The 12,206-nt window shown below is 34.6% G+C and overlaps 1 protein-coding gene across 4 annotated transcripts in view; it reads left to right on the forward strand.

The window, feature by feature from the left end:
- The window catches only part of LOC123533005 (inositol hexakisphosphate kinase 3-like), a 374,160-nt gene that overhangs the window by 20,250 nt on the left and 341,704 nt on the right, over positions 1-12,206 (forward strand). The window contains exon 1 of one of the 4 annotated variants that reach the window (XM_045314646.2): positions 1,807-1,957. The exons of the other annotated variants lie outside the window; for them this stretch is intronic. Coding sequence (XP_045170581.2) covers positions 1,891-1,957 — 67 coding nt within the window. The 5' untranslated portion in view covers positions 1,807-1,890. Of the gene's footprint in view, positions 1-1,806; positions 1,958-12,206 lie in introns of those variants that run through there. 4 annotated transcript variants of the gene reach the window in all.

Genomic DNA, 12,206 nt, shown 5'->3' on the forward strand with positions numbered 1-12,206 from the left:
AATAACGTACTTGTTTTGTTTATTATTATGCCATTACGCTTTAATGTAAGAAATACTACTCCATTCTACATGATTTACAAGTAGATATATGAACTATGTATTTCTTAATTCTGAAAGTTATTGTTTTGAGCAAAAATAACTATATTTCTCTTTCATGTATAACATAACTTTTAGCTCAACTGGTCGCATTCCTTGACTATTGAAATACTTTACTAGAGCTTTCACAAATGTGATTCATGCCTTCACCTGGACTTGCTTGACAACACAGGACCATAAGGCGTAAAAAAAAATTGTTCGTTTCCGGTATCCCGACCTACCCTAAATTTTTGGCCCGACCCTAAATGTTTTTATGGCCTTGGAGAATTTTTTTTTCAACTTTTTAAAGGTCCAATACTAAGGAAAGTGAACATTTTAATTTCTTTTAAAAAGCACAGAAACTATTTCATTTTATTGGAAAATGAAAGTTGGTATGTAGAAATTCGAAATAAATCGCAGTATATGTACAATTATTTTTCTATGAAGTATGAAGAAAGTTAAAAAGACCTGGGGGGTCATTCTGTCGATTCATTGAAATTTCAACATAATACACATACATTTCTTTGAGTTCCAAAGACCTTCTGTAAATTTTGACCTGCCAATCTTCATTATTTAGTGTCTTGCAGAAGTCTATGCACTGGCTATGAAAAAAATTGCCAACTCACTTTCCCTTAGTAATGGACCTTTAAATTGCAAAACTGCACTTTTTATGCTTTAAACATGGTGAGTGATGTTAGAAATCAACTTACTGATGCTCTAAAGACATAACCCCCTTATTTGTAGTCATTTTTGACACAAAAATAATTTCTGAAAAGTCTCTCTCAATAAAAAGAAATTCAAAAAAAAAAGAAAAAATTCCGACCTACCTACCCTAATTTTTTTTTAGCATGTTACCGGAAACAAAGATTTTTTTAGGCCTAATCAAGGAAATTGAAGAGCAATTAACATAAAAAACCCTTATGCACAACAAGGTATCAATATTGATCATTGCTGAAAGTTTGAATAAATTATATGAAATAATGAATGAGGAATTCAGGTTACAAAAATTTCTCTATATATCATGTAGAGTGCTAGCTATATTGCAAAAACGGCGTTCCATAAATGCGATAAGCCAATCGCATATCGGTAAAAAGTCACGTGAAATCACCCAGTCCCCATGTGCTATACTACTTGTTGCATTCCAATATACCTGCGGCCTTTAGGCCGCAGGTAACAAAGTGATAGATGTAAATAAAAATGGTTCAGGTTAACAATAATGTATGTTCCTTTCGTTGTGAGATCAGTACTGACCACATCTATGTCTTTGCAAAATATTGCATTAAATATTCGTGTTTAATACAGGTATTAAAGGGGGTTCTCTTAGTCAGTGTGATTAAAGTACAGGTTCGAATTGATGACCGTTTGTATGCTTTTAGTTGACGGCATCTGGTTTCAAAGAGAAATGAATATTCCTTGTATCTGAAGGCATACTTGGTATCAGTGCATAGGGTAATTGATTAATTCTGATATCATCTAATTGTTAAATCAAAGTGTTATAGTGAGAGAGCGGTATAATGGCAGTACGTGACAAAATGCGATAAGTTTGTTAACTGGATTTTCATGTTATTGATATGATCGGAATTAGTGTCATAGGCTTTCATAATCATTCAAAACATGAAAATGGCTAGCACACAATTCATACGGAATAAGTTTCTTAGTTAACGGCATTTTAATAAGCGAAAGAATTGTCTTTCATGTTGTAACAAAACGTGGCTGGCACTGCGGATGGTCGTCATCTCGAGTTTTCGCAGACATATAATCATTATAATTATTATTTTACTAAGCACTGCTCGTGCTTTTGGTTGCTTTAGAAACATGGCTCGTTATGGTTGCTTCTTGGCAGCCGGATTGAGTCTTATTTTTGGGATGGAATCGATTGCAGGTAAACGTTTACTTTAAATATATTTACTCACAAGGACGGAAAGAACAAAGTACATAGTATCGAGTAACCCGTATTTGAAACTGTATTTAGAAGTGCAAGATCTCGTAACAGCTGCTTTCGTCGTAGGTGTTCTGATATAAGATTGATCAATATTGACTATAATAGTAACAGAAGTTTTGCATCAACTGTATAAACAAAATGGAAGGTATTTGAATTATATAAATAGTTGTCAAACCAAACATTTATGATTCCTTGAAAAGTACTTGCATCATAGAAAAAACAACGATAAAAACACAATATTTTTAGAATAAAAACATCGTAGAAAAAAAACACGATAAAAACACTATATTTTTAGAATAAAAACATTGTAGAAAAAACAACGATAAAAACACAATCTTTTTAGAATAAAATGTCAAGCAAATATTTATAATATCCTGAAATTACTAACATTGTAGAAAAAAACAACGATAAAAACACAATCTTTTTAGAATAAAATGTCAAGCAAATATTTATAATACCCTGAAATTACTAACATTATAGAAAAAGAAAACGATAAAAACACACTATTTTTAGAATAAAAAGTCAGGTGTGTCACTTCCTAATAATACGCAGTATTCAATTTTATATCGCGTTCGTGTTGCCATGGTAACGCCATACAGCATTTAGTTAACTTAAATATGCAGTAAGTTATGATTTGCTTCATGTTGTAGATTTGTAAATATGGAAGCATATAAAATTCGTACAGGGGAAGCAACTGGAATACATTGATGGGAAACATTCAAGATTTGTAAAATAAAATCTTTATTTAAAGAAGGAAGCCTTGTTTATATTTATTATTATAGAAAAAAGCTGTAATGGATATGCATTTTTTACACACAAAAAACTTTAATGAAATTCATACTAATTATGTCTTCCACCACACAGTGGTGTGGGAGACATATTGATTTACTCCTGTCTGTGTGCGTGTGTGTCTGTCACAAAGCTTGTCCGCACTCTAAGATGAACACTTCTCATCCGATCTTCACCAAACTTGAACAAAATGTGTTTGACCATAAGACCTCGGCCATGTTCGATAACTAGCCAAATCCGCCCAGGCACTTTTGAATTATGGCCCTTGAATTACTGATTGGATCCACTCGTCTAGACCATCTAATTGGTTCCAATCGTCTAGGCCATCTAGACAAATTAGACATTTTTGATAGGAACCATTCATCTGAACAATCCAGACAAACAAGGCAGTTGTGGGAGACATGCGCTTTTCTCAAAAGCATCTCTAGTAATTTAACAGAAACGCCGGAAGGGAAACCTTGTCGAAAATAGCATTTGTTTACATTAATGTGGATAATAACAGGTGAAAGGGTCCGTATAATAGTATATTGTCTGGTCTTTCTACATATAGTTTGATTTTGACGTTTGAGAGTTTAATTTATAGATACCGACCCACAGAGACAGGCCACAGAATAAAGTACTTAATCAGTATCGTAAAAAAACAAACTCATGAAAGAAAATCGATGTTTCTCATTACAGATTTGGTACAGTCGTTCTGCGCATGTGACAAAATCATTATCATCAAAGCTAAGAAAACGTGAAATACTATAGTGGAATTGATATTAATGCTTAATATGATAATACTCGTTCTGAACAAATTATCATTTAAGGTTTCAAAAATAAAAACAAAAATGCGTAACGTTGTAGCAAACATAGCTGATAAACAAGACAAACTGTATATGAGCCGTGCCATCGAAAAACCAACATAGTGGCTTTGCGACCAGCATGGATCGAAACCAGCCTGCGCATCCGCGCAGTCTGGTCAGGATCCATGCTGTTCACTAACGGTTTCTCTAATTGCAATAGGCTTTGAAAGCGAACAGTATGGATCCTGACCAGACTGCGCGGATGCGCAGGCTGGACTGGATCCATGCTGGTCGCAAAGCCACTATAATGTTGGTTATCTCATGGCGCGGCTCATATACGTTATAATGTGCTGCTTCTTAATAGATCTTCAAAAATATGAATTGATAAAACACGAAAATATGATAAGACAAGCCACCTACTTCGAGTGCACAGTCAGCAAGCATGTTGAAAACCCAAGTAGTAGTAGAAGCAAAACATATGGACGCTTTTGGTCCATAGTTGTCCTTGCCGAACAATCTTATGATAAATTTTATCTTTTACAGTTACGGTTTCACAAAACACATTAAGATTCGTCAGAGCAAGTTGCTCTTGCGTTTCTCTTCCACAATCACTTTCCTGATTTATATAGTAATGGCAGTTATTGATGACACATGTCATAATTTTCACATGAAATTCTTGGTCTTTCAAGTATATTTTATGGTCTCGAACGCTGTAGTCAACAGATTGCTATAAAGCATGTTACAATGAAAGGCAGTAAATAGTTTGCATCCAAATGATATTTTTTTGGTATAAAATAGAACAAAAGAGATAAATGGTCTGACGTTAGCTGCACAATTTTAGAGGCAGTAAAACCGACTTTACTGAGGAAACATTTGTAACACGTGGGCAATTACGTACCAGCTAAAATAAAGAAAGACACAGGAATGCCAATAAATATATTATCAACAACGGATATATTCCTTAGAATAACAATACAGTGATTATGTCTTATTCATTCCTGTTAGTATTTACAGCCGATAAACGGTCCAATATACGGCCCAATAAAATGATGAACGGTTAAACAATGCTTTTTGCTGAATACAACCAATGAAATGAAAATACGATTTTAAGTAACCCTAGTGTAGTTTTATTGTAATTCAGCCTGTTTCTTTTAAAGCTGATGGTCTGTAGAACTAAATTTTGTGAACGTATGGGTTTGCATTGAAGCACTTATTCATAATAAAACTATAATATTCTTTCCAAGTATTTCATTGGCTAAAATTACACAGGTTTTATTTCATAAATATTCGTTTTAGAAATGAAATTTTAATGACTTCAAATATACATGTATCTAAATTTAAGGTAAATATTATAAGTTATCAGATTTTTGTATTATGATATTGCAATAGGCCTAAGCGACTGTCTTCCTTTCACGAAGTTTACGTTTAATATTCCTACCTTGTCTTTTCCGAGAATAAAGGGAGAAAATATCAATGCCGGTATCCTTTGAAATATTTCCCTCTTGTTAGACGCTATCATTTAAATATAAGAGAAAACATTAATTTCGGAGACTAATGCTATCTTCATATTTAAAGTCTTCCACAGTTTGAAACAAAATATCTTTCACCGAACGTCCAGTTTAACGAAAATGATATGAGAAATTCATTGTAATTACTAATTTTGTGACAATGTACCCGAAACCTGGGCTTAACTTGTCGTTTTGTTTGCCCAAATTATGGTATACCACAATTTAAGGCATTTCATGTATTAAGTACATTGATAACATCATTCAAATTATGTATATCAAAATTTTTAGTTTAATAGATTAAACATGCAATTTAAGGTATTAGGCCCATAATAGTGTACCTCCTTTTTGAAGAGTATTCAATTCCTACCATAAACCTACTTTGACTGCAATTTTCAGGGGGGCGTAGGTTCAAGCCCCACTGGGGCCAAATTTTTTTTCCTTATTTTCCTTTTTTTCTAGTAAGTTTTAACTTCTTTCAAGACTTGTTATTGATTTATTGTACAAAAAATGGGGGAAAAAAATGATTTGATAAGCGATTTCTTGCTGTTCAAAGTGAATATACCTCTGAAACAGAGGGGGTAGAGTTAGACATCTTTAAAAATACTGAGTTACATACGGTAAAAGTTCTTAATTTTGCCTTCGTTCGACGCCGCCCTGAAGGCGGTGTCGAGTATATGGGATACACTTTTATTTCGGACCATGTAAAGATGGTAATGAATAGTTTCGGAGTGATAAACTGAACACAGTGAATAGTTTGTAAAAGGATAAACGATATTGCACAATACATTTTAGTGAATAAACAAAAAAATGGTAGAAAGAAAACATAAAAATGTATGTAATGCAATTTATTATGTGATTTAAAACAATGCTATCTGTCTTTCCTCTCCTTATTTGTAGAGCAGAACATATTTTTTTATTTACAATTTCGTCAAAAATGTTGATCCGATTTATTGATAAGGGAGGTTACTCTGTAAGTCAAGTTTTCTATTTCTATCCTTAGCATGACCTACTTACCTATCTCATTTTCTATAAATAGAACACACCGCAGATATACCATACTGCAACGCGTGAATCGCCTGGACAAGGGAGCGTTCGTGTATTTTACAATAATCTTGCAGTAAACTTCGAAGAGAATATTTAAAAAAAAATTATGGAAAATTACAATTTGCCTGCATAAAAATTCCTTGGAAAAAAACGTATTTACAAAGTAAATAAAGGAATCAATAAGCATAGATATGTTGAAATGAACGAAGGAAGTGCCGCTGTTAACTTATTTTTAACCTTTTGTCTTATTTTCTTTGTTGATAGGTACAGTGATGTAATTTCAGAATACGCACACTTTTGCAAATTCCTATTTCTATTTGTTTTTTTGTTTGATTGTTGTTTTTTCTTTCTTTTTTTTTGCTTATGTGTCATATAGGTCTACTCATTGTTTACAGATATACACTGTCAACTAAGGTGTGCAATAGGCTAAAGAGCATTTGGCTGAATTTGTCAGTGACAAGTTAATACTTCTTTAAATGTGGTTAGATCGAAATATCAAAAGCCATGGGACCATAACTTATCAAAGCATCAGTGACTTTAAAATAGAATTCCTTGTTGAATTTATATGTTCATTGATCTTATATGACTAGTCAGTTGCTCTGGTTTTATTATATCTTGTTACTTGCTTCTTTTTTTGTTTTTTGTTTTTAATTTAATAGATAGTTTTTGTATTTGTCCATTCCTGACAAAAAAAAGAAGAAGAAAAAAACACATTTTCATTGAAATATTTTCTACACTTTGGCAGTAGGTTATTATGCTTGCTAAATTTCTTGTAATATTAGGTTTGAATCTAGACACTGACATACTCCTAGTACCTTACAGTTCAACGAGGACTTCAAGTTTATCGTTCGTCCGAAAAAAAAAGAATTCTATGATATTCAAAAGTATATAAGAAAGATTCATGCTTTGTGAATAGGGGCAATATAGAGATTATTTATGTTGTTATATCATTCTCTTCTTGGACAAAATTTTTGGTTGTTTTTGGCAACGGAAACAGTAAATTGCTGTGTATAATCTGCATTCTGAAATCTATAATGTAGGTGACTAAGGTCCATAAAACTTCATCAGTAAATAGAAAACACTCATTACATTACATGATAATAAAAATAATGGTTTCTGTGAACCACAACTTTGAAATAATTTCAACATTTCCTCATTTCCCAACAAACTGCATTTCTGTGAAACTTCATACACACGCTCCTACATATAAGAACTTTTCAGTAAGGTAGTTAGTGAAATAATTACTTTAATTTTGTATGTGAAGGGACCACCTATTCGCAATGTTAATGTCATTGCAGGTAGAGGATTTGTATTGCATGGTAAAACTTTTCTATCATGTTTATTCTTCATGTTTTAAACAGTTTATAACATATATTGTTTTATGTGCTAATGTTGATAACTTGTAGCCAGTCAGACTAATAAAGTAATGATTAGGTGATTTCTCATATTGCAATAAATGTACTTCAGACACAACACTTGGCGGCGTCTTTGATGCTTGCAACAATGAATTTCCTTGTTCTTTAGATTACATATTGTGGAAGAAATGTAGGTAGGTTTTACTTCTGCCCCATGGTTATTTTTGAATGAAGTGAGCAAAATTCAAAACAGACCCGCAGGATTCGACCAATTTTTTTTAATGTTGGAGTTAGAATTCTGTCTCCTTAAATCCGTTTACTCGAGGCAACCTAGTAAAAATGATATTGGCAGTTTTTATTTTAAGTTTTATAATTGTTTACCAATAGTTTGATGTTTCTCTCATACAGAATAATGGTATAATGAATTCTCTGCAAACGTTTTGGATAAAGGCCACCACTTTGAAATTTGTCTCTACTTGAGCTTGAGGAAATACCATAAATTACACAAAATTTGTAAAAACGGCACGGTAAAAGTTTTTAAAGATTTGCAACAAAGTGCGAAGCACGGTCAGCTATAAGAATATACCAAGCAAACATTACTATTAGGGGCCTAATACCTTAAATGAGGATAGCAAGCACGCATATCAGAATGGCGCTTAGAGTGTGAATGAATTTTAACGCATCCAGTAACCAACAGACATTAAGAAAAGCAATACATTTAAATTTAGAATTAATAAACAGCAAAACCGTGTTTGTGCACAATTTATACACTCCGGCGGTTATACGTCGAGCTCAATTATTTCACGTGGGCGTGAAAATTATTTCGTTCGTAGTGTATTAATAGTGTTCAAACACTGCTTTGCTATGATTTATTTAGAACTCTACATGTATCTTAAAATATAAAACACGTGTTCTAAACAAAAACAGAATTAAGTCTAAGTGGAACAAGACAATGATAAGTCGCATGTAAATATGGAGATGTCAACAAAAATACACCGACCGCTATGCCTCTGTATTTCCGGGCTTTTCCTGATAAACATTGTTTCCTTCTTTTTATTTCATATACAAATGTTATTTTACAATTCGCTAAAATGTTACCATAAGTATGCGATGTAATGGAATTTTAGTTATCCATATCTCCCATAAAAAACAACAAGATTAACTCAAGTTTTTGTTTAAACATATTTATGTGCATCTGTTCACAACGAAGCACTGACCCTGAGGACTATGTATGGGAAAATATAAGAGTGAACTAAGTGTTGACTGAAAAAGGGCAATATTTATTTTGCCGAACAATACCTTAACAAATATATATTTTCACATATCTGGGCGAAAAATACCGCCTTTGCCGAACAATACATTAACAAATATATGTGTTCACATATCTAGGCGAAAAATACCGCCGAAAAATACCTTAACAAATTTATATTTTCACATATCTGGGCGAAAAATACTGCCTTTAACAAATAGATATGTTCCCATATCTGAATGAAGTTACAGCCCAATGCCATAATAAATAATATATTCACATATTAGGGCGGATAAAACCGCCGAAAGCATATCAACAAATGTAGATGAATTTGCATATTAAGAGAAATCTTTCAAAATTAGAAAATTGTCACTTGAAAGAGGAGGTGGAATGGGAGGTGGTGGTAAGATAAAACCAGAAATTAGCCAAAATAAAATTAAAGAAAGAAGCGTGCTATTCACTCTTGAATGCTGACGAAGAAGGAAGATGCCGTTTCCCGATTGGTTCAACGGTATCACGTGATAAAAGGAATTCCCAGACTGGCTTTTACCGTAGTACATAATTTAACATAATTCAGAATGGGACCAATTCGCCCCAAATGTACAACAATGACATAAATCATTTTATCTACCTATAAAATTCATTTATGTGCATCTGTTCACAACGAAGCACTGACCCTGAGGACTATGTATGGGAAAATGTAAGAGTGAACTAAGTGTTGACTGAAAAAGGGCAATATTTATTTTGCCGAACAATACCTTAACAAATATATATTTTCACATATCTGGGCGAAAAATACCGCCACGAAAGACCAGGGAACAAGTGACCTGGGATGCGGAAATGGTTGCTGAATATACCCGTCAAGACAGAATGTGATCTCTGAAAATCACACATGCCTATATAGCTGTTTTACAGGATCGTTTGTGATGTTTTGACGTATGTATTTTGTGTGAGCCTGTGACGACCAACGGCCGGATCGTGGAATTTGTGTATTGGAGAAGTGCATGCCATGGGCCAAAGTTGTCCCTCTAACACGGAATGAGTGTGTTGTGGACGTAATGGGGTCAAGCCGATAGGCTTCTACACAGAGTTTGAGAATGCGTCGGATGAAAGTTGAAGGAACTGGATGGCCGCAGCGAAATCGTAATAAAGGACCCTTGCAAGTTGAGATTGTGTTTAAATATATCTGTAAGGCCCATAATGGGCACCGATACCTGTGTTTAGAACGGTGAAGTACTATCGTGAAGGGTAGGAAAAGGTCTTTCCGAAAAAGGACATTTTATGAAATTAGTACATTTATAAATCTGTTTGTAGTTTTCGTTGGAAAATATTCGGGTATTCAGAATAAGATTAGAGGTTTGAACATGAAGAAGGGCGATGAGGACCAGTGTAACCAAGATGAAAACCTATGGTGAAACCCAGTATTAAGTAGTCGTGACCTCATGATCCCCTTAAGTATCTTGACAAAACATTTACCCGTATGGAAATCGTAGGTTTGCCAACTATGCCCCTGTTTTTGATTACGATTGATGTTAAGTGTGGTTGTGGTGTTAACAAATTGTTGAATGTGTGTGGAAAAGGCTTAGTCTTCGCCAGTGAAGGCACAATGGCCAGAGTGATATGATCCTCTGTAGAACCCAGAAACGGGGCCAAGGGCATAGCGGCTCTCGGCATAAACATTGCCTGTTGTATGACCAGCAGATATTGTTAAGGAACTAGGTGTGTCTACGGAAGATGTTTCCTTAAAGAGAATTATTAGGGAAAGTGTGTGCATGTTGTTTTGTTTTCTGCAAGAGGAAAAGCCATGTTTGGCAACAGTAATGCAAAGTCGATGAACTTGTTGTTCTGAATTGGTTTTATCATTTAGGGACTGCGAAACTGACAGCGTCCTTGGGGTGGAAACCGGTTCGACGAAGTATGTATGGCTACCAAGCATATTTCCAGCAAGTGATTTACATGTGAATTTACGGCATGAACTAAATTGTCTTGTTCCTCCTCACTGTTTGAATAGTCTGAAATTGACGTATTTTCGTAAACTGTCGACGATACCTCGTTGTTTGTTTTAGGCACAACATGCTGGTGTACCGTCTGGTGCTATAAATGAGTATCTGTCTCGTGGTAGCAGAGCGTTTTTGGCGTTCCATCTGTAAGAAGAACATAATAATATTAGAACACTGAGAAAAATGACGTACGCCAGAACATAGTCTGGAACCTCAGAACATAGTCTGGAGCCTCAGAACAAAGTCTGGAACCCCAGAACACAGTCCGGAACCTCGGAACATAGTCTGAAACCTCAGAACATAGTCTGGAATCTCAGAACATAGTCTGGAACCTCAGAACAAAGTCCGGAACCTCGGAACATAGTCCGGACCCTCAGATCATAGTCCGGAACCTCAGAACATAGCCTGGAATCTCAGAACATAGTCTGGAACCTCGGAACATAGTCCGGAACCTCGGATCATAGTCTGGAACCTCAGAACATTGTCTGGAACCTCAGAACATAGTCTGGAACATCAGAACATCAGACTGGAACATCAGAACAAAGTCTAGAACATCATAACATAAGTCTGAAAAATTAACAACAAAGTAGTCTTTAACATAAGGAAATATTAATGAACTGCAGAATATAGTCTGGAAAACATCTGTAAGACAAACAGAATAACATCAAAACGCCGTGAAACTTAATAATATTATTTCATTTATATATCATACGTCAGAACAAAGCCTGGAACCTCAGAACAAAGTCTTGAACCTCAGAACATAGTCCGGAACCTCAGAACATAGTCTGGAACCTCAGAACAAAGTCTGGAACCTCGGAACATAGTCCGGAACCTCGGATCATAGTCCGGAACCTCAGAACATAGTCTGGAACCTCAGAACATAGTCTGGAACCTCGGAACATAGTCAGGAACCTCGAATCATAGTCCGGAACCTCAGAACATAGTCTGAAACCTCAGAACATAGTCTGGAACATCAGAACAAAGTCTAGAACATCAGAACATAAGTCTGAAAAAATAACAACAAAGTAGTCTTTAACATAAAAAAAAAATATTTATGAACTGCAGAACATAGTCTGGAAAATATCTGTAAGACAAACATAATAATATCAAAACACTGTGAAACTTAATAATACTATTTCATGCATATATCATATGTCAGAAGAAAGTCTGGAACCTCAGAAAAAAGTCTTGAACCTCAGAACATAGTCTGGAACCTCAGAACATAGTCTGGGACCTTAGAACATAGTCTGGAATCCCAAAACATAGTTTGAAACCTCAGAATATAGTCTGAAACATCAGAACGTAATCTGTAGCAACAGAACGAAGTCTGAAACTAGAATATCAGAACAAAAATCTGGAAAGCAAAATAGTCTGTAACCTAAGCAAATATTCATGAACTTCAGAACATATTCTGGACAATATCAGAAAATAGTCTGGAAAACATCAGAACATAGACTGG

This window comes from Mercenaria mercenaria, chromosome 11 (assembly GCF_021730395.1).
Source record: "Mercenaria mercenaria strain notata chromosome 11, MADL_Memer_1, whole genome shotgun sequence".
Classification (NCBI taxonomy): Eukaryota; Metazoa; Mollusca; class Bivalvia; order Venerida; family Veneridae; genus Mercenaria; species Mercenaria mercenaria.